Source organism: Terrapene carolina, unplaced genomic scaffold (assembly GCF_002925995.2).
Source record: "Terrapene carolina triunguis isolate 2854851 unplaced genomic scaffold, T_m_triunguis-2.0 Scaffold58, whole genome shotgun sequence".
Lineage (NCBI taxonomy): Eukaryota > Metazoa > Chordata > Testudines > Emydidae > Terrapene > Terrapene triunguis.
Genome location: NW_020664409.1, coordinates 103196800 through 103224498, shown reverse-complemented (window position 1 = coordinate 103224498; position 27699 = coordinate 103196800). Strand labels below are relative to the sequence as shown.

General features: G+C 41.9%; 1 protein-coding gene across 1 annotated transcript in view; it reads left to right on the top strand.

Annotated features, from left to right (window-relative positions):
• Positions 1–27699, top strand: part of FAM135B (family with sequence similarity 135 member B) — a 231264-nt gene that overhangs the window by 34598 nt on the left and 168967 nt on the right. The window contains exon 2 of the mRNA XM_026659287.1: positions 8497–8576. Within this exon, the coding sequence (XP_026515072.1) occupies positions 8497–8576 (80 nt within the window). The remainder of the gene's footprint in view (positions 1–8496; positions 8577–27699) is intronic.

Below are 27699 nucleotides of genomic sequence, written 5' to 3'. Positions count from 1 at the left end.
TATTTCTGCCATCTTCTTATTGGCTCTCTACGTTACACATTGTTGAAAGTAACATCTGCGCCAATGTCCTTCTCATACTATCATTGTAGATACCATTTTAATAAAAGATTCACAATTCTTGAAAACACTCATTAAAAACATTTGCTCAAGCCAGTTATAACCAAAACATAATGGTAAAATAATCCTGGGTGATGTCCTTGCTAACTCTTACTTTCCCACAACACTCTATCGTATTTAACTCTTACCATTGACATATCTCACACTAGCAACCTTAGTTTCCCATACTCCTTTTCACTTGGCCTAACGCAGGCCCCAGACTTAACTTATAGTTATTTCTTAACCTAAACTATCCTATAGACTACAATAGTATGGTTGGGCCAATCGGTGGGGCTAACCATCGACTTCAGTCAGGATCCTTGTGTGCGGTGCCTCTGGGAGGAGTCAGAATTTTGCTAGCCCCTTGCTTCCAGCAATTCTGGGGTGGCCGCCCAGTGAGGGCTGCCTGGGAACCCATGGGCCCAGGTTCAAGACTGGTGGGCCCTTACACGGATAGGAAAGGACCAGTGAGGAGACCGGAGGCTGAGAACATATAGGAAGAGTCACTGGGAAAGAGAGACAGGGCAGTTTGCGTTATTGTGCAGATAGCCTAATTGTTTAAAGAACAGGAGTACTTGTGGCACCTTAGAGACTAACAAATTTTTTGAGCATAAACTTTCGTGGGCTACAGCTGACTTCTTCGGATGCATAGAATGGAACACACAGAAAGAAGATATTTATACATACAGAGAACATGAAAAGGTGAAAGTAGCCATACCAACTGTAAGAGGCCAATCAATTGAGATGAGCTGTCATCAGCAGGAGAAAAAATTGTTTAGGACCCCAGGCCTATAGTAGAGGGTGGGCCTGGTTCACCCCCCCCCCCCCCGTGTTGCTACCTTGTACAAGGGGAAGAAAGGACTGATGGGACCCCATGAGGGCTGGAAGCTGAGTCCAGCAGATGGGCTGCAGACTGTTGTGCAGTTGGAAAGACCCTTGGAGAGCTGAGCCGGGTAAGAGTCTAGGGTGGAAGATTGGATTTGTATCCTTTGTGCCTGTGACTTTGAAAGGTGTGAACTCATGGTGTAGCTCAGTGGTTTTCAACCTCTTTTCGTATGCGGACCCCTAAAACATTTTGAATGGAGGTGCAGACCCCTTTGGAAATCTTAGACATAGCCTGGACGCCTCCAGGTGTCCGCGGACCACAGGTTGAAAACTACTGATGTAGCTGGAGGGCTAAGCCACCTTAGTGCTCATAACAATGAAGCTCCTGCACTGTGGATGATTGCTGAGAGGGGAAAATGAGGCAGTAAATGAGCCTGATGCCAGTCCAGGTAAGTCCCTCCTAAATTCCTATTTCTCTCCTTCTTTTACTTTTCTTCCCTTTTTTCATTGAAAATGGAAGGGAGGAATTAAAAAGGGAGGCTGATTACTGGGTAAGAAGAAGAAACCTTTTTGGGGGGTCGGGGAGAGTGTTGAAATCCAAAATAAACCATTTGTTTGATGGCGGGTCCATGAAATGACTACTGGGTTGTCTAACCACATGACTGGATCTTCAAACTAGGAACCTAAATCGATGGTATTGCAGGCGCCATTATTTTGCCCGTATGTAATTATACCCAAACTGGGGCATGGAAACTGAAGTATAATCACCCCAGCTGCTAGTCTCTCCAGGGCACAAGTTAGCCCTGTTGGGTGGGAGGAACAGGAGGAAGCTTGTGCTGACATTGCCTGAGCTCTGCTTGTTTGTAGAGGTGAAATTCAGCCATTTGCGGAGGGCCAGAGTGAGCCTGTGCCCTGCTTAAGTATTAGTTATGTCTTACTTTAAGGGCTTAAAAAGAACTTAATTAGTTCATAGTCCCTGAGCTGGCCTCTACAAAGGGGTGAATTTCACTGTGGAGGAATAAGGGACTTGGATCTCCAGCGTTGCCAGGCCGGCATGTTCCACTCGTTTTAATTTAATAAATCAATTATAAGACATTCTACTGAACTCTTATGGAATTGCGGTGCATACATATGCACAAATGTATAGATCTTTACTTAAAGGACTTGTACAAACCTTCTTTCTTTTTATTTTTCTCTTTATTTTTGCCAGTCCTATATATGTGCTGTATGTTGGATAGAGAGCCATGATCCAGTGCCTGTGGAAGTAAATGGAAAGAATCCCATTGACTTTGGGTTTTTCATCAGGCTTATAGATGTAATGCAACACACAAATTCATACCAACTGCAAGGCCTGTTGCATTCTGTTCTTGTTGTATCTGATCAACTAACATTCAGACAGAGCAAATCACCTCTAGTGATGGAGTTACACAGACCCCTGTACCAAACTCCTTTTAGGCTGACCCATGGCCCTGCCACTTCTCATTTAAAATTCTGATTATTTATAAGCCCTCATTATTAATTTTGTCTGAAGCATTCTCTTGCAGCTTGCTATTCTTCTGCACATTCAGAGAATACAGATGAGTACGCTTGAGTAATCCGTCATTGACAAAAAGGCAAGGCTTGCTGTCAGAGCTCTAGAGTAGCATACTGTCAGGGTGATGACAGTGTGATCACAACTGTGTTTCACATGGCGTCCTGCTGGATGATAAAATCTTCTGTGTTGAGGAAAAAAAAAAAAAAAGCCAGCTCCATCCTCTGTTATTTTTGCCCTATTTAAGTGTCAGTCCCTTTAATCCTGGCAGTGACAAATATAGAAAAATGCACTTGCTATTAAATAAATACTTAGTTGGCTAAAATGCATATTAGCTGCTCTAAATACGTACCTATATGCTTAACACATTCAGTACTGTTGTTTTTAGTAAGAGAATGCTGCTGATGATGCTCATAGAAGAACGTGGAGAGTTTATAAGAGCATTGCTTAGTACTGAATCTAGCTGTGCAGAACGTTCATAGTAAGGCCTTGCAAACCTCATCAGCCTTCATGTTTGTCTTATAGCAGCAGTCCTGAACTTTCCTGAAAGATGTACTGAACATTTCAGTAACTTTTGGACCAGCACCTCCTTTCATGCATGACGATCTCCCCACTCCCGCTCCAACCCTTTGGTCATCTTCAGCCAATAACCTTTTAGAATTGCTTCTCTTGCTTTCCGAGACATCTCTCAGCCCCAGGTTGCTAAAGGGGCGGTAGAAGCAGCAGGAGTTCAGGAGATGCCCTGCAGGGTTCCTGAGAGCTCCATGGCACTTTTGCACAGTTTGGTAAGCTTGGGATTGCACTTCCTAATGTGCATAAAAATGGAGTACTGAAGAACCCAATGAGACAAATACAAACCCCACACAATTACTCGTTAAATTCTCCAGAACAAGCCGAAGACCCTGGTCCTCCTAAAAACCAACAGATCAAACAATAATGAGCTCAAAGTGTGGATTACTTTAAAAAAATAAAACCTCCTCCATGCCTTTTTGACTCTGCCTCGCTCCCGAATACATTGTCCAGTTGGTCCCACACGTTTTGGAAACTTCTATCCTCAGATAATATGGATTATTATGTATTGGTATTGCCATAGTCCGTATAGAAACCCCAATCAGGACTGAGGGCCTGTTGTGCTAGACACTGTACAAACACACAGTAAAGGGCAGGTCCTTCACTGAAGAGTTTGTAATCTCCATTATGCCTGTGAAATTTCAGCAGAATTGGTTCATTTATGTCAGCATTAGGGGGATAAGAAACTGTGATGGACTACACTCCTGTATTCACACCCTACACACCATTATAATAATCTTTGTACAAGGTATGCTTTGTAGGGTATCATTTGACAATTCACAATTTGCTGGTCAGTATTATCCTGATAAAATATGTATGGCAACATGGTATGTGCAGTTATAAGATTTCTCTGTATGGTGTTAACAACACATGTTCCAAACCCCACAGCCCTGCCCAACCAGAAATTGGCAAACAGGTCTGTCCTATACAAAGGAATGTGTGCTTGCTTTAATTTGCATTTAAGCAGTAAACAGAGTCATCAAGGAGGAAGGGAAAATAAAAGAAGTTCAAATAGGTGAAAAAAAACAGCAGGGAACATCCTTCTACATAGACTCTTTGTCTCCTGGGTCTCAGCTGGAAATGTTTTCCAAGAGGGGTATTAAAACTATAAAAAGGAAGGACCAACACCCGGAGGGACCCCTGTCTCTCTCCCTACTCACCTCATTCTCCACACCTCAGAAGACAAAAGGAAACAGCTATTGGACTCTGGGAGAGAGGTTCTGATGTGAAAATTTGCTCAGCAATCTGCTGGAGCATGTGGTGAGAAAGTTTGCTTTGCAACTAAGGTTTCTTAAGTAGATACTAATAAGCTCTTATCTTTATTTTTCTTATAACCATTTCTGACTTGTATGCCTCATTACTCACTTAAAATCTATCTCTTTGTAGTTAGTAAACTTGTTTCATTGTTTTATCTAATCCAGTGTGTTTAAGATAAAGTATCTAGGTAACTCTAAGGTAATAAACTGGAATATTATTCCCTTAAAGGAATAATGGACTTAATATATTTGTACTGCCTAGCAGAGTGCTGGGCAGTACAGACATACATGTCTGGGAGAAAATCTGGGACTGGAGGCATGTTGGGGTCACCCGGCAGTACAACCAAGGCTGGTGAAAGCTAGGGGGATAACTAGCAGGCTGCAGTTACTCACACATGATATGGGTGTGGCTTGCATGCTGGAAGGCTGTTTGTGAGCAGCCCAGGTGGGAGCTTCTCCAGCAAGGCATTGTAAGGCACCAAAGGTTGCAGGACAGGGGTGACACAGCCTCCGCCCCCCCCGGTCTGGTCTGTGCCTTGGTATGTTGCAGAAATGGCTGTTTTGCACCTTGTATTGTCATGTGAAAGTGTGCAAAGTAAATGCGTCTGACGAAGTGGGTATTCACCCACGAAAGCTTATGCTCCAATACATCTGTTAGTCTATGAGGTGCCACAGGACTCTTTGTGCAAAGTAAAAGTCACATGCCATTCTAATTCAGTAGTATTGTACTCCTGCTCCGTTCGTGCTTGGCACAGGAATAAATGATGACACAGGGAGCAAGGCAGTGGAGAATTGGGCTTTATAATGGAGAGGTAGTTTCAACCTTAATTGTACAGAGCCTGGATGCTCTTCATACTATGCAAGGCAGTGGTAGGTCCTTCATCTATAATCTTTTAAAAAAGAGAAACGGCTGCTGTCTCCCAGAGTAATGCAAACTTTAAACTGGTGCAACCATATTGCTTTAGATCAACATATTCCTTTGAAAACCGGCAAGGGTAAAAGCAAAAAGAGCAGGATGCCTCAGGGGAAAGCTGAAGAAAAGGGAGCGTGGTGCAGTTTAGACATGGAGGATGATGCGTGTAAGGAATGATGCGGTGTGCAGAGCTGTGGAAGCAATGGCTGAGTTTGTTTAAGGAGAGCTCAAATGCTATCCTAGGATAAAACGCCGCAGTCAGAACATTTTCTGCTTTCTAGCTGAATAGTTGCTCATCCCTTCCAGTGTTTCCTGAACAGTCAGAATCTTTAGGCATAAAGGAATAAAACAGGCAGCCAGAAATGATAGGATTTTATTTTTCCCTATGAAAGATGCACATGCAGTCAGGATTATGCACATAAGTCCCTGTCACACTGGGAATTAGTCCAGTGTGACTGGGATTTTTGGGGAGGGATAGCTCAGTGGTTTGTGCATTGGCCTGCAAAACCCAGGGTTGCGAGTTCAATCCTTGAGGGGGCCATTTAGGGATCTGGGGCAAAAATCTGTTGGATGATTTAATTAGGGATTGGTCCTGCTTTGAGCAGGGGGTTGGACTAGATGATCTCCTGAGGTCTCTTCCAACCCTGATATTCTATGTATGTTTCTATGATAAAACATGTTACCAGTTAATGTCTGCATACTAAAGAGTCTTGTTACTTATTTGTGGCAACCATCCGCTATGGCTAGTAGTGATATTAGTATTTTAATTTAGAAAGGTACTTTTGATTTTGCTGATAGTGCAAGCATGCTGTTATCATTTAAAAAAAATGTATTACTGTATATTTTCACTCTGATTAAACACCTTCAGCTCAACTCTCCCCTCACATGTCCCGGGGTAAATCAGGAGAACCTTGACTGAAGTCAGTGATCCTACAGCTGTGTAAAACCGTGTAAGGAGGAGGAAGATCAGGGACTTTGCACTTGCACTCAGTTCCCAATTATGCATCAGCAAAATGGGTGTAGGGTGTGAGTGTGGGGGGTTTAGGCAGCTTATGACCAATAAATGAGGTACTGGCTTCTCGCCTGCAGGTCTTGCCTATATCTGGTGCCAGGAGGCAGCGACAGTATGGACGTGCTATGAGGTCCACGCAGAACCTCAGGGATTTGCCAGGTTTGGGTGGCTGGGCCTGAACCCTTTTTTGCAAGGAGGGTTTGATCAAACCCACTCTTTGCATGGGGATCTCCGTGAGGGGATCCCATGGAGATTTTTCTCCCCACAAAGCTCCCTCCTGCAGGTTTTAACGTGTGTGGGTCTGATCTGGTCTTAAAATCTTTGCTAAGGGTTTAATAAACAGTATCTAAATGCATTAAAGTACTTCCACCAACCTATCTCCACCACGGAATGGAACAAAGGGGCAGGGTGTAGGTTGGGTGGGTAGTTATAATTGGGGTGGGGCTGGTGTGTGCAATGACGGTTATGTCAAGTTGGGGTTGGCTGGCTTCCTGAAATGTTCATTTCCAGATACTCCTCAAAAAATAAAAACACCTCCCCACCCCTCCACACACCCAAGTGTAGTACTTTTGTAAAGCGTGTAAATATTATCTGATTGGATTCCAGTGACAAACCTTTTCAATCTAAAATTATCATTATTTACAACTAGAGGCAATAACTGAAGCCAGGGCCCCACTGTGCTAGGCATTGTACATACACATTATAACAGATATAAGAACATAAGAATGGCCATACTGAGTCAGACCAGTGGTCCAACTAACCCAGTATCCTGTCTTCCAAGAGTAGCCAGTGCTAGATGCTTCACAGAGAATGAACAGACCAGGGCAATTATCAAGTGATCTGTCCCCTGTGGTCCAGTCCCAGCTACTGGCAGTTGTAGATTTAAGGACACCCGGATCATGGGGTTGGACCCCTGACCATCTTGACTAATAGCCATCGATGGGCCTATCCTCTCTCTAATTCTTTATTGAACCCAGTTATACTTTTGGCCTTCACAAGATCCCATGGCAACGAGTCCCACGGGTTGACTGGGCATTGTGTGAAGAAGTATTTCTTTGTTTGTTCCAAACATGCTGTCTATTAATTTCATCGGGTGATGCCTAATTCTTGTCATATGTAAAGGGATAAGTAACACATCCCTATTCACTTTCCTCACACCATTCATGATTTTATGGACCCCTATCATATGTTCTCTTAGTTGTGTCTTTTCTAAGTTGAACAGTTGTACAATACCTGCCCCAAAGAATTCATAATGTAAATAGACCAGGCAAAGAGTAGGAGAAGAAACACAGACACACACACAAGTGAAATGACTCCAAGACACACAGCAGGTTGTGAACAATACCCAGATATCCTGAATTACATGGCAGGATGCTGTTAATTGGACTATGGTGCCTGTTACTCTTGGCTAATGAAGATTTTTGTTGGGGAATATACCTCTGTATTTATATATGAAGGCTGTATGCAGATATACGCAAATTTTTCATAGAGTCCTGCAGTGCACTTAACTCTCACCCAAGCAAAATTTCCATTGCTGTTCTCTCACGTTCCGTGGCCAGGTACTGTCCTGATAGGTGTAACCATAAGCGCTGACTCCGTGGGTACTCCGGGGCTCAAGCACCTACTGAAAAAAAATAAGGGGTGCTCAGCACCGACAAGCCACCAGTCGGGGGCAGGAGCACATACATGGAAACTGGAAGGTGGGAGAGCATCCACTGACAAAAACGAAAGTCAGAGCCTGTGTGTGTAGCACAAGATTTGGCCCATTGATAGCAAATAACTACAATGCAAGTGGGCCTAGACCTGATAATGCAAATACGTATAGAGTTGCCTTGTTAATAATATCATAATATGAATAGAAGCATGTTAACCGTGGGGGGGAGGGATAATGTACAAACATTTCTTTCGTGTTTTCACTTGTGTTAACTTTTCAGTGCATCCTGTTCGATCGTGTTGCATTGCATCATGGACTCTTCTTTTCTCGAAGCAAGCTTTTCTTGTCACAGCTCTTCATATTAAACACATATTGGGTTTAATCCTCCTCTCACGTTGGTGTAAATCAGGAGTAATTCCCTTGAAGTCAATGGAATTAAACTTGTATAAAGCTTATGTGAATGAGAGGAGAATCAGGGCCATAATATTTAACAGTCCAATCCACCTGCTCTCCTTAATATCATAGCTGCATATTTGCTCTCTGAACTAGCGTAAATATCCATTGTGTGTTCTATTTTTCTCGTATTGAATGGAGTAGTCATCTGTATAACAGCATTTCTTTTTAAAATCCTCTCTCTAGATACTACCAGATACGAGCAGGGTTGAAACTTCCATCCAGGATTCCCCATAGACTGGCTGCAACAATCGTAGAGCAAACAGGTGAGAAATTCATAGGAAAGTGACCTGATGAGAGCTGGGTTCATTTGTTCAGATTGGGGAAAACAGAGTAAGGCCTGGTCTACACTGGGGTGGGGTTGGGGGTGTCGATGTAAGATATGCAACTTCAGCTACGGGAATACCGTAGCTGAAGTCGGCATATATTATTCCGACTTACCTCCTGTCCTCACGGCGCGGGATCGACGGCTGCGGCTCCCCCGTCGATTCCGCTACCGCCGCTCGCTCCGGTGGAGTTCCGGAGTCGACAGGGAGCGTGTTCGGGGATCACTATATCGCATCTTAACGAGACGCGATAAATAGATCGCTACCTGCCTATACGGCGGGTAGTCTGGACGTAGCTAAGTGAGAGATCATCCAAGTACAAATCTGGGTTTAGATCCAGATCTGAACTTCTCCTGAAGCTCAGGGGCATTTAGAGACCGTGTTTTGGTTGGGCCTGTTAAAGAGATGGGCTCCAGTTCTCAGATTTTAATCTGATCCCAAAGCTCATGGTGTGTTTGTGTGAGATGCAGAGCCAGATTCAATAGGGAACCATTTCTAGAGTAAGTGAAAATGTGAATAAAACAACCCTCCTGGCTGCTGCACATAGGAATGAGCAGTTTGTGCTCAAAGACATGAAATGTAAAGTAATGACTGAAAGGAAGTTCAGGTAAACAACCAGAAATTCAGATGTTTCTCTGAATTTCATCTGGGCTTGCTGAATCTCAAAAGGCTGGAAAATTGGGCTAGGAATGGCGGAATAACAATGAAATCACCTATGTGAAAGCTTCTCTATGGTTTGCTGGATATGGGAATTCTCCATTTCCTGCCTGGAACTATTGGGTAGTGTTCAGCACGTGGCCACGTTGCATTACAGCGGTGATGGCATTTCAGCAGCTGCTAATGGGATGGCTATTGTTGATATAAAATATGACCAAATACACTATGAGGTTTTGGCTGGAGGAAGCTGACCTGGACCTGAGTGCAGAGTGCCAAGCAGCAGGACCTGTACTGCAAGAAGGTTAGTACGGTTCCTCTGCAAGGCATCCTGCAAGGACTCAGGAGAGCCCCTCCCAGAGGGTGGCACTAGCTGGGGAGGGAGCATAGTTTGGGACATGAGGCGTTGATGTCAACAACCCCGCTGCTGCTTCCACCCCCGCAACCCATACGGAGCTCTTGTGGAATTAAAGCTGCCCTTCCCTGGTGGAACCTCTTGGGAGGGAAGCAATGGGAACACTCTGTCTTGCCCTCTGTCTCTCTTTAGGGTGTGGCCAGCATAGGAAGGTGCAGCTGGCAATCTGAGCTGTAAATGGTGTAGTGCTTTAAGCTCCTTCTGGACAAAGGGACACTAGGTCAGTATAAACAACTATGGTCTTATCCAAAATCTACTGAAGTCATTTGGAATTTTTTCATTAACTCCTGTGGGCTTTAGATTGGGCCCTGTTAGCAGAAGGCTGTGACAGAGGCTGTTTCGAGCACAGCCAAAAGCTAGTAGCTGCACTACATTTTAAATCTAACTTTACCTCCCTGTTATAAAAAGGAATATAATGTAATGCAGTTCTGCATTTTAAACCAAGTGAATGAGCATGTTGTCCAGGAAACGGGTAAAACTACTTCCTTCCTCTCCTGTTTCTTCATTTCATTGACGGCGCGCCTAGCATTTTCTTCCTCCTAACATTTGTACATGCCTGAAAGACAAATGAGGCTGCAACATTTTCATCAGTCTAAAAAAAAACCACACTTATAAACAGAAGGCAAAACATACAGTGGTTATAGGATTAGCAGCAGACTTGCATGATGCTAATGCAATCCAGGCAGGAGTTTAATAGCTTTATAGGGCTAACATCAAGGCAGGGGGTATTTAAGCCGTTAAGGCTTTAAAAGATTCTTCCTTGGCTAGCTTTGTTAGGGTTTTGTAATTGATTCATAAAGCCTGTGGAAGAGCACCATTTAATGAGGCTGAAGGTTAAGCTAATCAGTTGGACCGCTAGACCGAAATAGAGGTTTTCCTATGGGATGGGGAGCAAGCAGATACCGGACACAGTATTGGTACACCATACTTTAAATGCTTTTTATTGATTATAAAACAAACCTTACTTACTTTACATTTACACCCCAAAAATACCATACCAGAGTTCAAGGTCAGAATGGTTCCGATGGCCAGTCGAAGTTTCTTTTGTTGGATAAGATCATAAGATGTGGGGAGCTGGCAAAACCACATTTATCTTCACACAGGACTCTGGATTAATAAACGACATTGATTTGCAGAAATTATAGGCATTTATTTATAGTCCATTTTGTCGCATCATCGGGTCTTTGCCTTTGTTTACTGGGCCTTTTACCTGCACAATTTTAAAGAGACAATTTTGGGTGGGCCGCCATGATTTAAGGCATGCCATTGTCTTTAATGTTTATGCAATTTTACATTAGTCCATTTGGTGTTATTTCCTTGTCTGATGATTTTTCGTATTTTTCTCGAAACATAAGATTGTTTTTGCATAAAGAGTTCTAATAGTCCTTAACATTAAGTCCTTGCTTCGGTTGCTAACTTGCAACGCACGCATTCGATGTCAAGCACGTGTCATTCATACCAGGCCTCAATGACCTATAACATATTACATGGATATATGAATCACAATGTACATTGATATATAAATACACTCTGCCCTCTTGATACATGATTAATGCCATTAATTATTGTATTACTTTATAATTTTGCAAGCAATTTAATTTTATATATTACTTGCTTTAAAACTTTTTGTTGCTTTTTTATTCGGCAGTATGAACATAGCATAATAAAGGTTAACAAAATTAGTAATGCAAATAATATTACAATAGGATGTAGCATTAAATGTAGAAGAGCTGTGACACTGGGAGACCATTTTTAAAAAACATTATACCAATGCGAAATTACCAATTCTTCCTCTTCCCCCCATTTTAATATTTGACCATTGTGGATCAAAATGTTTTTTTTGTTTTTTTTTTAGCTGAGCAGGCTTAGATACATTTTTTGCATATTGCCTGATTTTGTTGCTTTTATTAATTATTTTTGTTGTTGTTTCCAATGTATTTTTAAATTGAAGGGCCAGTTTACATTTTTTTGGTTTTCAAACTTTTTTTTTTTTTAAATAGAGGACCGTGGTAAATCATTTTATTAATAATGACCTTTGTTACATTACATTTACATGACTTAATTGGGCCTTTTTTTGTTATACTTTTTTAAAATACATGTTTTGTAGTGGTTACCACACAGATACACCCATTGCCTAAATTAAACACTTTTGTGCCATTGTTCGCTTGAATGGTTTAAGTGACATTTCTTTAGGGACCAAGTTACCCATTTGCTTCGTTTTTACGATGTTTTGTTAATTTTATTAATTTATATATATTTTTTCAATTAAGTGTGTTTCACTTAATTTTATTTGCCATAACATTTTATTAATCATTTTTGGCAACACCCAGGCCACTGCTGCTTTTTTCTTTTTTGTGTTTGTTTTTCCTTTTTCCTTTCCCCTCAGAGTGGCTTAATTTTAATTAAACTTTATATATATGTTTTGTATTATGTAATTTGTTGATTTTATCTATGAGGATTTTTGGACCATTTAAAAAGCCATTGCCCGTTACTTAACAGATTAACCATTTTTTTCATGTATTGTATTTTATTTGATAAGTTTGCATTTGTACACATTGTCCTGCTAGTACGGTGTTATTGTTAATTTTAGACACACCAAATAGATTTACATTTAGACATGTTTTTAAGGCTTGGGCTTGTTTTAATTGGAGTTCCACACTTCTTATTCCTTGTTTCGATAATGCACCATGTTGTGTTACATGTGTCTCTATAGCCCCTAAAATTTTACCCAAGGCTGACATTTTTGGTAACGTTTTAATATTAAATGAGTTTAAAACTTCAGCTTCAATGTCACCTACGATATATTTTTCTATGCCTTTTTTATTTTGTATAGTTCTGTTTTTGTATTGTTGTTGCCATGCTTGTAATAGAGGCAAGGCATGTGGCATACACTTTGGATGTTGGGCACTTATGTTTACTTGTGCTTTTTTAAATCAGATTGTTTGATTTACAATAGTTGGGGCTTTGATTACTTTTTCCCTCCTATATGGGTGCTCGTCTGCCATGATTCTTGGTGCGATTTTGTTTACCGATATTTGATTAATAAACATAACCCCCCCACACACATTTTTTAAAATGATTCCTCCTTTAATTTTCCTAAAGCAACTTAATTTTATTATTATGGAAGGATTTGCTATTACACATATATTTTATAATTTAAGAGCCATTCACTTATTTTATTTTACATGAATATTAGCCAATTTTTTTTATTAGGCACATTTAGGGTGACTACATTAAATTTTAAACTTTAAAAGGTACAGTTTAGAATACTTATATTTAGATTGTTTTTATTATAACTAAATTTAAACCTTAAGTGACTTTTTGTTTTAGTATGTACAATTATTTTTATTGCTCTTTTAAATTTTTTGGCTTTGATATTTTCATGTTACATTTTTGCCCTTTTGTTTCACCATATTTTAAATATTTTAAAGTTGGTTTTTTTTAAACATTTGGTTTTGTTTGGCCCTGTTTTTTTCATTTTGTTCCACGAATGGTCAAATGTATTATTTCCTTTGATTTATACCTTCATTTTAGAGGTGCTTCTGTATCTATATTCATGTACCCCTAAATGTTTCCAAATATTTAAAAAACATAAAAGACAAAAACCATATTTTTACCCTTTTTGAATGATGAGGATTCTTCAAATTGAAGCCACGGCCCTTATTCCATTGGAATAATGTCCGATGTTTTTGGCCATATTATTTTAAATACTTACACTAAGCTTTTTTATTTTTGCTCGAGCGTTGGTATTTTTTAAAAAAAAATATAACGCACACAACACTTTTTTTTTTTACTAAGCACAAAATGCAAAGCAAAGCAAAGCAAGCATAAGTAATAAACCAATTACAAAAATTGTAGCACCGTATTTACACTTTAAATCCAAGGTCCGTACAGGATAATTTTTGGTGCAATTGAGCATTTCTTGTCCCCTGTAAGATAAACTAAAAGAGAAAGAAAGGCACGTTATTTAATTTTTAGGACATAACTTTAATTGTGAGGTGTGGACCCACTTTTGTTTTGTTAATTTGCACTACAGTAGATGAAATTTTATTTATGATGGAAAATGGTTTAACCCATTTAGACTTCAGGACATGATTTTTGGATGTTAATTTTAAATACATTACTTTATTTTTTATAATGTATTGTTTTTGACACACAGCCGCAACTAGCAGTTCCTGTGTTTTTACTTGCTTTTTCAATGCTGCTATAGTTTTCTGGCACCAACTGTGAGAAATGCTTGTGATTCCCCCCTTAGATGAAATTGCCTTTTTTACAGCTCACCACAACAGCCATACTACAGCCGTTTGCTTTTACTAGCATTAGGCTTGTACAACTGTGCATATTTTTTAAACATGTTTTTTTAAGGTATCAGGTATTACATCTGGTTCCACCACGCCTTCTATCCAAGGGCATGCCCCAAATGCAATAATTTTCTTCTCTAACAGAGAAGGGGCTTTAACTTCAGTCTACTGGGGTGCCTCTTCCACCCCTTCACTTTTTTTTTAAACAGTGTTTTAAACATTATTAAACTAACACCACATGGTATCTCCCCATGTGTTTTGTTTCTTTCTCTCACAAAATTTTTACAAATTTTACAAATAAGGAGTTATCGTTATTAGTCTTAAATAAGGACCCCCCCAACACTGTAAGACCCCCGTCTTGAAATCCGGCACTCCTTAATATCTCTCCCCCCTCCACCTTCTCCATCATTTGTTAGACCCGCAATAGAGGTCTCCCTACGGGATGGAGAGCAAACAGATACCGGACACAATGTTGGTATACAATACTCGAAATGGTCTTTATTGATTACAGAACAAACCTTACTCACTTCATATTTACACCCCAAACATACTATACCAGAGTCCAAAGGTCAGAATGGTCCCAATGGCTAGTCGAGGTTCCTTCCTTCAGGATAAGATCATAGGATGCGGGGAGCTGGCAAAACCACATCTATATCCACACGGGACTCTGGATCAATAAACTACTCTGATTTGCAGAAATCATAGGCATCCATTTATAGTTCATTCCATCACATCATCGGTTCTTTGCCTTTGTTTACTAGGCCTTTTACTCGCACAATTTTAAAGAGACAATCCTGGGCGGGCCGCCATGATCCAAGGCATGCCATTTCCTCCAAGTCGTATACAATTTTACATCAGTCCACTTGGTGTTAGTTCCTTTTCTGATAATTTTTCATATCTTTCTTGGAACATAAGATAGTTTTTGCACAAAGAGTTCTAATAGCCCTTAACCTTAAGTCCTTGCTTTGGTTGCTAACTTGCAACGCACGCATTCATGTCAAGCACACGTCATTCATACCAGGTATATCTCTCTCTCCCAACAGGACATTCCTTTATTCTATTGTCACTGATCTGCCCAAATGTATATAGAGATCTTGTGTGGGGGTGGGTGGGTGGGTGGGTGGGAGAAATTAAAACATTGCAAGTTTTAATAATACACACTATGAAAGAAGCAGCCCTGGCAGCCTAAAGTATTATAAAATCATGAGTCAGAGCCCCAAAATTCCTGAGATTGACTTTAAAATGTGTGGTTGTTTGTATTTGCCTTCTGTTTTATTGAGGCCTTTGCATTCAGATTTTTCAAGGTTTCTCCACAACCATGAGGGCCAGGAACTTTCTCTTTCGAAAAATAAAAGCTGACATTTTCATTTCAGCAGCCGGGATGCTAAGAAAAATAAAAATAACATGAGACTTGCAATGAAACCATGGGAGGTGACAACACTGAAGGTGGTGAAGAATGAAAGGAATAAGTATTTTCCGTTGCAGAAATAGCATAGCTTTTAGCTCCCAAAACTCTCCATGGAGAAATGAAATCAGGGACCAACCAAACTTGTGAATTTGAGACCAACCCTTGGGACTTCCAGGAAGTTAATGTTCACTTACTTATATAATGTAAATGTTAATATAAATGTACATATATAATGTAAGGCAGTACATATATAGTCCTGTGATTCAGGAAGGAGCAAAACTGGTGATGCTTCCTGTGGTATTTTGTTGCAAACAAATCTATTTGGGAAAACCCCCACTGTTGGAAGATGTTGATCACAACATCTGGGCGGAGGGACCACTTGTGATTGTGAAATGACCTGCTGAGATGATCGGCCAGTTTGTTCCGAGAGCCTGGAAGGTACTATGCCTCTAGGTGTAGCGAATGGGCGATGCAGAAGTGCCACAGCTTGAGGGCTTCCCAGCTCAGGGGAGAGGAACGAGCACCACCCTGTGTGTTTATATAGAACATCGCTGCCATGTTGTCGGTCAACATGGATACACTTCTGCCTTCCAGATGGGCCTGGAACATCTGGCAAGCAAGGCAGACCACTCTTAGCTCCCTGACGTTGATGTGCAGCGAAAGTTCTGCCTGGAACCAGAGGCCCTCAGTCCTTCTAAGTGCGCCCCCCATCCCATTGCCGACGCATCCGTAACTAGAGACATCGAGGGTTGGGGCCTGGAGAAGGGCACTCCCGCGCACACCACTTGTAGGTTGAGCACCACAGGAGGGACTCAATAACCGGAGGAGGAAGTGTAATAAACTTGTCTAGGTGGTCTCAGGATGGCCTGCACACTGCAAAGGCTGGGGTCGAAGTCTCACGTGCTGTACTATATATGTACAAGTGGCCATGTGATCGAGCAGCTTTAGGCAACCTTGAGCCATAGTCATGGGTATCGCGTTAGGACCTCTATGATGGCGCCTAGAGTCAGAAAACAGGTCTCTGGAAGGAATGCTTGACCTGAATCTAAGATAGCTCTGATGGGCTCTATCCTCTGGGTAGCGGTTAGAGTTGATTTCGGCACTTTCAGTATTAGCCTGAGCTTTCTGAAAGTCGATCGTATGAGGTTAACGTGCTGTTCCACCTGGGATTTGGTACGGCTCTTGACAAGGCAGTCATCTAGATACAGGAAAAATTGTACATGTCGCCTCTTCAGGAATGCGGCTACAACCAACATGCATTTGGTGAACACCTGAGGGACCGCCAATAGCCTGAAGGGGAGAACCGTGAACTGATAATGGGCATTGTTGACCACAAAGCGGAGAAACCGCATATTGGACAGCAAGATCGACACCTGGAAGTATGCGTCTTTGAAGTCAAAGGCGGCGTACCAGTTCCCCGGATCCGGGGAGGGAATAATGGAAGCCAGAGAAATCATGCGTAACTTCAGCTTTTTCATGAATTTGTTGAGGTTCCACAGGTCCAAAATGGGTCTTAACCCACCTTTGGCTTTTGGGATTAGGAAATATCGGGAATAGAAACCCTTTACCCTGAGAAACTCCTGAGGGACCTCCTCTACTGCTCCAGCTTCTGAGAGCGCTTGCTCTTCCTGTATGAGAAATTGCTCGTGAGAAGGGTCCATGAAGAGGGATGGGGAAGAGGGGTGAGAGGGAGGAAGGGAACAGAATTGGAGAGAATATCCCAATTCTACCATGTAAGACCCACTGGTTTGAGGTGATCTGGGCCCAGGCTTGCTAGAAATGGGATAGATGATTCATGAAAAAGGAAGAAGGATCTGGGATTGTGTCTGGTGCATCACCCCCGGGCGCACCTTCAAAGTTTTGCTTGGGAGCTGAAGACTGCCTCGCCGCGCTCTGTAATCTTTTCTGGGTTGAGAGGGGTAGAAGTGTGGCGGGGGCTGAGGCTTAAAATGCTTTCTTTGTGGGGCTGGCGTATGGAGCCCCAGGGATTTTAATGTTGCTCTTGAGTCTTTGAGACTATGGAGCCTAGAGTCTGTTTGCTCTGCGAACAGACCCGAGCCATTGAAGGGCACGTCCTGAATCGTTTCTTGGACCTCATGTGGGAGGCCCAAAACTTGCAGCCACGAGCTCCTTCACATGGCTACAGTGATGGACATCATGTGGACATCCGCTGAGTCCAATGCAGCTTTCAAGGAGGTTCTTGCAATAGTCTTGCCCTCCTTGAGGATGCCTCCAAAAGTCGGAGTGAGTGTCAGCTGGGAGTAACTCCTTAAACTTGGACAAAGTGTTCAAAGAGTTACAATTATAGCGGCTGAGGACCGCTTGTTGATTGGCAATCTGAAATTGGAGCCCCCCGGTGGAAAAGACCTTATGGCCAAAGAAGTCCAGCTTTTTTGCCTCCTTAAATTTGGATGTAGGACTCTGCTGCCCTTGTCTTTCTTTTGCGTTTGTCACTGCCACAACCAGCGTGCCCAGCTGAGGGTGGTTGAATAGGTATTCGTACCTCTTGGAGGGTACAAAGTACTTCCTTTCCACACCCTTGGCCATGGGGGGAATGAAGGCAGGAGTTTGCCATAGGGTCTTGGTGGTATTCTGGATGGTCTTGATCAAGGGTAAGGCCACCTTTGAAGGACCCACCATGGGATCTGCTTCTTCTGACACCACCTCCGCCTGGAGGCACAGATTTTGTGCGACCCTTCTGTAGCTCTTGGTGGGCTCTATGGTACATAGACGGAAATGTGGCAGATGAGCCCTCTACTGCCTCGTCCGGGGAGGAAAAGGATGATGTCCTTTGTGGCACTGGGTCACTTGACCCTCCAACTTTCAGGGGTCCTCTCATGCTGATATTTCCTGTGTGATGGCAGGGGTGGTACTGGCCCTAGTCCCGGCCTTGATGTCAGCCTGGGTGCCGGGTTGGACGCTGGGCTCTGATCCCTGCGGAGGTTCCCGCACTATGGAGGATGACGGGGGGGACGGACCTGTCTGAGGCGATAGATAGAGATCCGCATCACCCACTGCATGTTTCAGTAACACATACATAGCCAAACTTCATAACTTCACACATGACAATAGCACATACAATCCAACAAGATATTAATGTCTAGGAGATCAAGACTTTTAGGATGATACCTCACAAGGCATACTTTGTACCAAACATATCCTAATTACATGACAGGGGTGAATATTGGGGTGTCACAGAAGGGACCTCAAGAAGTCATCGATTCCAGCCTCCTGCTCTGAGGCAGAACCAAGTAAACCTAAATCATCCCTGGCCGGTGTCTGCCCCGCCTGTTCTTAAAAACCTCCAATGACGGGGTTTCCACAGCCTCCCTTGGAAGCTTATTCAGGAGCTTAATTAATCTTATAGTTACAAAGTTTTTCCTAATATCTAACCTGAATCTCCCTTGCTGCAGCTTTAAGCCCCTTACTTCTTGTCCTACCTCCAGTGGATGTGGAGAATAATTGATCACCGTCCTCTCTGTAACAGCCCTTAAACTATCTGAAGACTTATCAGCCCTTTCCTCACTCAGTCTTTTGTTCTCAAGATTAAACATGCCCTCATTTTTTTCAACCTGTGAGGTTAAATACATTCAAGATTGTGAAGCACTTCCCAAGCAAACTACTATATAAGAAATAGGCATTATTTATTATTAATTATAAGCCCTATTTTTAGACCAGTCCCACCCCCGTACACTGTAACAGGTTTACTCTGAAGGCTAAGGAGAATTTATCTGAAGAAAATTGCTCAACCCGTCTTTGAGTTACACACAATTAAACACATTACTTAGTACTTCTGATTTGTGGCCAATGTTTCTTTGTTTCTCTAGTTTAAAAATGGCTTGTTACCAGCTCTTAAAACTTTCCGCATAGATAAATCCCCTTGAAAACTTTACCATAGGCTGTAATTGCAGAAAATAGGTTTTAATTGTTTTAAGTTGTTGGCTACATTGTATTGTGTATCTAATTATATGCGGGAATCGTATCTGCCAGGAATAAGGTAGGGCAGACTGACACAGCATCTATATAAACCAGAGGTGAAGTGCAGCCCGGAGAAAACAGCTACAACTCCCATAGAAGTGTCCTGTCCAAGTTCAGTGGTGATGCAGCTTGTGATTTAAATTACATGGCATTAGTAAGGGCACGTCTTCACTACCCACCGGATCGGCGGGTAGCAATCGGTCTATCGGGGATCGACTTATTGCGTCTAGTGAAGATGCGATAAAATCGATCCCTGATCGCTCTGCCGTCGACTCCGGAAATCCACCGTGGCAAGAGGCGGCAGCGGAGTCGACGGCGGCTCGGCAGCGGTCGACTTGCCGTCGTCCTCACAGCCAGGTAAGTCGACCTAAAATACGCCACTTCAGCTATGCTATTCACGTAGCTGAAGTTGCGTATCTTAGGTCGACCCCCCGCTGTAGTGTAGACCTAGCCTAAGAGTGTAATAAAACAGGTGTTTGTGGCAAAGCAGTGATTTGGCATTAAATGGGGATGTAGAATGAGCAGTTTGACTTCTGGTAGTGCAAGAAAAGCAAATGCAAGGCCTGTTTCTTTGACCTTGCCTTCTCTAATATAAACACATAGCAACGGGTATATTGAAAACAACAACAAGAAAGACCCTACCAAAATAAGACACCCCATTGCACATGCTTCTCCCCCTGGGGAAAGGATGAGAGAACAAAGAAATGTGTAGTCACATTGCTTAATGTGCTGCTGGAATGCACTCATCACTGTAGTGTCTGAGTGCTATATAAGAACCTGTATAGAGTGGAACTAATAAGAGGGTAAGAAAAGGAGACCCCTCCTGCATTTGTTTATGCCTGCAGCAGTTTCAGGATTGCAGTTCCTGTTTATTCCAATGGGAATTGTACCACCTTACAACAATGTTGAAACTGGTCCCTGTAGACCACCATTCTAATGTAAACGATGCTTTTTCATGCCCACTGAATATCAAATCAGTTCAAGTTACACTGATGTTTGTGACTGTCTTGCACCTAGGGCATGATTCAAAGGAGTAACTGGTGAATCAGGCCTCTGATGTGTAAGCTTCTTCACTGGCAACTCTTTCCCCATGTTTTTAATGACTATCAGTTAATGTTTGACCAAAACCTCCTTATTACTGTTTAAGAACCTCAAAGCAGTTTTCAGTAAAGGAATTGCATGTTTCTTCCACTTTTGGGGAAAATATTTTGTTGCTAATCCTCTCATGAATCTCAATACAGTCAACACAAGTATTGCACTTCTTTGCTCATTAGAGCAAGAAGAAATAGCATCATGAATTGTGGAATTGTATAAAATTACAGTCATTAGTTTCAATAACAATTTGAAAAGTAATTTCTGCCTCCATTAAGTGAAGATAAATTTATTCTTTTTGAAGCATAGAATGGGGAGACATTTAATTTTGAATGAATATATTCTAATTTGTTTTCAGGTCTAATCAAACCCACCTGGAAAAAAAAGTATGTTTACATGGAGAGTTGAGTGTTCCAGGTAAATAGGCATTATATTTACCGGGGGAGCATCATATATATATAAAAAATCTGAAATACTCTAGGAATGAGGTGTACTAGAAGTAATTTCTAGCTATGGTGGGTGTTATGGTAGATAATCAGAAATTCCAAGTACCTGGAAAAGCAGAGGTTGGGAATTTAGGATCTGAACAAAAAATGCTCCAAAATTTGTTTGAGATGAGGGAGAAAAAATAGGACAACATAAAAAGAAGAGACTGTAAGAAGAGGAACATAAGAGAAGGTGAAAGCATTCCTTTACTGACTTAAGCACTTTGGAGAGATTTGTGTGCCCATTCTGGGCCCTTTACACTAGGTATAAGGGTCAGAGCAACATAAAAGGGCTCTAAAAGCCTTGTATCTTGCTGAGGGAGGATCTCTCTAATCCAGGCATTGTGGAAGACATCGATAAGGCTGTCTTTTGAGGACCCCCTTGCAAGCTGGGTGCAGGAGAGGCATGGGGATGCGGGAGTAGGGGAGGCATGGGAGGGCCACAGCACCACGAAGATTCTGAACGGTGCTGCAGATCATAGGCAGCTGAGTGGCTGACGTAATTTGGATGGGCCCTCAGGACTATCCATATTGCACAAGAGTCTGTGACCGTACCCAGAATTGGGAGGACACAGAGGTGGCATAACTCCAGTGTAAAGGTGTGGTAGAAGTGGACCTTCCTGGCATCCTGACATGGCTGCAAGACTCACTGAGGGGAGTGATGGGGAGAGTCTCTGTCTCCTATGTCCACTGGGTGTTCCTACAGTCTTAACCCCGTTGAGGGGTGGGTCGGGGCTGAAGGGGCTTAGCCCCTAAATGTTTCCAAGCAATAAAGTAAACTCAACCCACTACTGGGTCATCCCCAGTCTTCTAAACAGTTCCTTAGTTGAGTGTTCCTGTCTCCTGGGGCTCAGTGCTTCTCTCCCAGTGGCTGCCCTGGCTGTCCGTCCTTTTTCTCCACCTGCAAAGCTCCCTTCACAGAGAGAGAGAGAGAGAGAGAGATTCACCCTGCTTCCTCAGCAGTCAGCCCTGAACTGAGCCAGGTTCTCTCCTTTTATTCTCCCTCCAGGCTTAGCATTGGCTGCAGGTATAGTGGGGAGGGGCTAGCCCGGCCCATAGGGTCTTTTTAACCCTTTCTCCACTGGTGAGGGGCCTCTCTGGTTACACAGAGTGTAGGGCCAAAATCAATTGAGCCCAGTGATGCTACTCATTGAGTAGGGCCACCTCAATTTTTTTAACCTCTAGGAGTTGTGCTGTACTATTTTTTTACTTGGGGACATTTTCAAATGCTTAATACATCTGGAATACATGGGTATGTTAGCTACACCATTATTCACCTGTTATACTGCCTGTTTGCACATCTAAGTTATTAAATCCCAGTTATTTTCAGAAGTTCCTTGTACAAATACAGAAGGACCTCTGCGACCTCTATTCATAACAGGCTTAGACCTAATCATTACTTTTTTATTTAAAGCAACCCCTGAATTCTGTTTATTTTAACAAAGTGCCAAAAGTTTAAAAAAGTAAAAAGAACATTTTCAGCTAGTGCTAAGTAGGTCAGCGATTCCATCATCTCACATTTCAGCATGCCTGAAAAATGAACCCTGGTTTAGAAAGCAATACAGAGATAAGAGACTACATTTATATTAGGACCTTTCACACAAGGAAATTAATAGCATATCTTGCTTTTCATCTTCACAGAATCTATGTATGGTTAGAGAGGCAGTTTTATATAATTTGTTCTGCTAGGCTAATTGGAAATGTCAAAAGGCAAGGTTAAGATTAGAAATGTGTGGCTTTAATCAAAAGTCAAACTAGAGGAGTGGAAATTCTAACTTTTTGATCACGCTAATTCAAAAAATCATGGTGTCTCTTTAAATCATTTCCTTTGTATAGCGCACATAATATTTAGCTGGTTATAGCTGACGTGGGAGTACAGGGGTCTTGGTGAAATACCCTTCTATTAAGAAAAGTGTATTATTGAGGGGCAGTTGCATTATTTTGCAGTCTTTTAGAAGGAGTATTTGCAGCTCACTTTGTATTAGTGCAGTATTAGAAGGCAGTTTGTGGCATGATCTCTAACCTATGCTTTTGAATATTACTTGGCTTTGAAGATCTGGGGCAAGTCCTGCTGTCAGTTACTAGATTTTCATAAGTCTCTAGTGATTTCGGATGCCCAATTTATAGAATCATAGGATCACAGGACTGGAAGGGACCTCAAGAGGTCATCTAGTCCAGTCCCCTGCACTCAAGGCAAGACTAAGTATTATCTAGACCATCCCTGACAGGTGTTTGTCCAACCTGCTCTCAAAATCCCCAATGATGGAGATTCCAATACCACCCTAGGCAATTTATTCCAATGCTTAACCACTTTGACAGTTAGGAAGTTTTTCCTAATGTCCAACCTAAACTGCCCTTGCTGCAATTTAAGCTTATTGCTTCTTGTCCTATCCTCAGAGGTTAAGAAGAACTTTTTTTCTCCCTCCTCCTTGTAACAACCTTTTATGTACTTAAAAACTGTTATCATGCCTCCTCTGTCTTCTCTTTTCCAGACTAAACAAACCCATTTTTTTCAATCTTCCCTCATAGGTCATGTTTTCTAGACCTTTAATCATTTTTTTTGCTCTTCTCTGGACCTTCTCCAATTTGTCCACATCTTTCCTGAAATGTGGAGCCCAGAGCTGGACACAATACTCCAGTTGAGGCCTAATCAGCATGGAGTAGAGCGGAAGAATTACTTCTCGTGTCTTGCTTACAACACTCCTGCTAATACATCCCTGAATGAGGTTTGCTTTTTTTGCACCAGCGTTACACTGTTGACTCATATTTAGCTTGTGCTCCACTATGACACCCAGATCCCTTTCCGCAGTACTCCTTCCTAGGCAGCCATTTCCCATTTCGTATGTGTGCAACTGATTGTTCCTTCCTAAGTGGAGCACTTTGCATTTGTCCTTATTGAATTTCATCCTGTTTACTTCAGACCATTTCTCCAGTTTGTCCAGATCATTTTGAATTTTAATCCTATCCTCCAAAGCACTTGTAACCCCTCCCAGCTTAGTATCATCCGCAAACTTTATAAGTGTACTCTCTATGACATTATCTGAATCATTGATGAAGATATTATACAGAAGCGGACCCAGAACCGATCCCTGCGGGATCCCAGTCATTATTCCCTTCCACCCTGACTGTGAACCACGGATAACTACTCTCTGGGAATGATTTTCCAACCAGTTATGCACCCACCTTATAGTAGCTCCATATAATAGATCCATCTAGGTTGTGTTTGAAACATTTTAATGTTTTCACAGGCTGGGTATTTCCTGAAATTGGGTATCAAGTTGTGCACCCAAAATAACTCATTGCTTTTCAATGTCTGAACTAAAACTTATGCATTTCCTATGCATTTTGAGCCCGAAATAGTCATGATTCAATCACAAATGGATAGCTTATGCCAGACCCTGAAGACCTCTTTATGCCATTGTCTGAAACCAGAGAATGGCAAGTTAATTTCAATAATATTGATGATGACTGACCAGAGCTAGAATCCTATATGACAGGCCACCAGTAAAACTTTATTCACATCTGTCATCTGAACCATATGTAGAACCTGACACTTTGACATGCTGCATAATTGTCCCAAGTAGTAACAGGAATTATTTATTGTGGTGTGATAGAATATGCCTACAAGGAAATAGGTGACATTAAGAAGAGGAAAAAATTAAGACAAATATCAGGGGAAAGTTCCAGGATTTGATTCTGCATTCCACATGCATCCCAAATTCCCATTAGTCTGGGGCGCATGAGAAATGCGGGATGGGGAAACCAATGATGAGGTAGAATTCTCTGCTAAGAAAAGTACTGTAAGACCTAGGGAGAAATCTTGGTCCTATTGAAGTCAGTGGGAGTTTTGCCATTGATTTCAGTAAAGCCAAAATGTCACTCCAGTGCTTTGGACATCTAAGTTTAGATTGGACAAAGTGTAAAGACTGTCATCTTGGTCATCAATGGCAGTTAAATTCAGGAACTTCAGAGCGAAGGAGGGCATGAACTTCTACATCTTGAGCTCCCAATGGGCTATGTTCTCTGGCTGGCAGTCGTAGCAAGCACGTATCCTCTGTAGACCAGGCATAGAGGAGATGGTGTAGCACACACTGAGTGGTGGGCTGCAAAAACACTAAAAATCATAGCATAGAGGACAGTATTATCCAGGCATGTGCATGGGCTAGATCACTCATAGGCAGAGCTGATAGAAAAATCAACATTATTTACCCCCTCAAAAAAAAAATCAAACAAAACATCTTCATTAAAAATGTGGATAAAAATTGTAATCTCTCAATGAAAATGTCCATATCAAAAACTTCCTTTTAATTTCATTTTGAAATTCTTAATGTTGGTATTTCAAAAACTGAAAAGGGTTTCTGGATTTTTAGGGGGTTTTTTTACTCCTCCCTTTCTACACTTTTCACTCTTTTAAAGAAATATTAAAAGGGGGGGGGAATAAAAGTCCAACTAAAAATTAAAAACTAAACTGAAACTTAGGATGTGAAATGAAACAAATTTCATGTAGAACTTTTACAACAAAACGTTCCGACGAAGACATTTCTTTTTCAAGTTTTTTGGTGGGGAAATGTTTTTGATTAGTTTAGTTTAGTTTTTGCCAGCTCTGCATATTGGGTATCTAGGGCTAGATTAACAAAGGTACATAAGCAGTTAACTTCTGAGTGAGTGAGTCCAATATTCAGGTACCACTGAATTCTCAAAACCAGCGCCCAGCTGTCTCCTAACCCTAGCGCCTAAATTCCCCTAGGTACATGAGGGTTCTCTACACTGCTTTAGTCTGCACTAGTTGGGTGTAAATTTTAGTCCATACCAGCATGTTGCATGCTAACTGGTGTTTGTAGACCATGCTGGCAGGAACTAAAAGTGTGCATTAACATAGTACTGTATGTGCAGTTACCAAGGGTCGTGCTGTAGTCTCCAAGAGTAGCAATTTTAAATCAAGATTGGATTTTTTTTCTAAAAGCTCTGTTCTAGGAATTCTTTCGGGTTGATTCTATGTCCTGTGTTATAGAGGAGGTCAGACTAGATGATCACAATGGTCCCTTCTGGTTTTGGAATCTAGTAACGTCAGCTATCCACTGATGCCTCCCCACAGCTAATGAGGTGCTCACATGTCTAAGCCCCAGTTTGATTCTCAAACTAGGCTTCCCCCACATCTCACCAGCAGGGCCTGATCCGGTAAGAGTGCTCTGAGCACATCTACTGGTTTGGGTCCTGCACAAAAGACAACCAGGGCAAGTAGATCAGGAAGGTGGCTGTGCGTATGTTCCCAGAATAACCGATAGCTAGGGTGTTGACCTGGGAGGTAAAGGTTTTAATCCCCAGCTCTGCTGATTGTGGGGAGGGATTTGAACCCTACATTTCCTACATCTCAGGTGAGCGTAGGGTGACCAGATGTCCCGATTTTATAGGGACAGTCCCAATTTTTGGATCTTTTTCTTATATAGGCTCCTATTACCCCCCACCCCCGTCCTGATTTTTCACACTTGCTGTCTGGTCACGCCCTAACCGCCAGATTACTCTGTATGTCTCAATCTCTCTCTGTATAAATAATTATTCACTGGATCAAGAACTTGAAACTCCTGTATCCCAGCTGAGTGCCCTAATCAGTTGGCTATAGAGCCAATCTATCTCTCTGGCACAATGACTATTTAAGCATTTTATACAAAGTGGAACAACTTCATAGGACACACCCACACCCAGTGGTTAAGGCATCTTCTGGGGCTGTGGGGGACCTGGCTTCAGTCCCTGCTCCAAACCAGGCAGAACAGGGGTTTGGATAGGGGTCTCCACACTGTGGTAGGGTGCCTAGGAGTCAGGCATTGCAACACCTAAGTCTCCTTTCTGAATGTAGCGTCTAGTCCTCTTGCAATTCAACATTTTCATTTTGTTTCTAACCTTTTCCTTGAAAAAACAAAAAATGTCAAAAGTGAATTGTTTAATTTAAACATTTAAGATTGGACCACTCTCCTAATCTCTTGTCCCTCTGTAATTAGCAATATTCATATTGCCATAGACATTCCCCAAAGGGTTTGTGGTCCATAAAGCAAAGAGTGGATTATAGGCCTCCAAGAATGTCTATGCCATTTTAAAAAATGATATACTGTATCCAAAATTGAAAATATTTTTCATTTTGGTTTATTCGTATGTTGCTCACCATTGCCCACCCTCACGTCTCTCCAGGGTTCTTGGCTGGGTCTGTCCTTCTATATGTTTAGTGACCCCTCTGGTGGTGGTGTTTTTTGTAAATTTGGTCACAGTTGAATTTACAGCAAAGAAACACTTGAGTGAAAACACATGCAGCAGCCATGCAAAGTTTTCTTATTTAGTAAACAAATTATTAAATATAGTACAGATTACCCACAAAAGTTTAAGAAGCACTGCACTGAGCCTTCCTTTTCATCTTTCCAAGAAGCAAACCCTGGTTACAAAAAGCCCTGGTTACAAAAAGCCCAGATCTGCAAACATGTATCAGGTTCATGGGACTTAAGCAGAAACTTCAGGGGCTCAAGTTACTTATTTAGGTACCAAATCTGGATTCACATGCCCAAAGATATCCTCATATTTACATTTAAAATTAGAGCTGATCAGAAATTTTCCAACAGGACATTTTTCGGATGTAACATGCGGATTTGTCAGAACATATTAATTTCATCAAATTTTCTAATGGAAACTAGGCAGGTTTCGTTCCATTTCACCTGCCTCGTGGGCTGCTGCGGAGCCCTGGCTA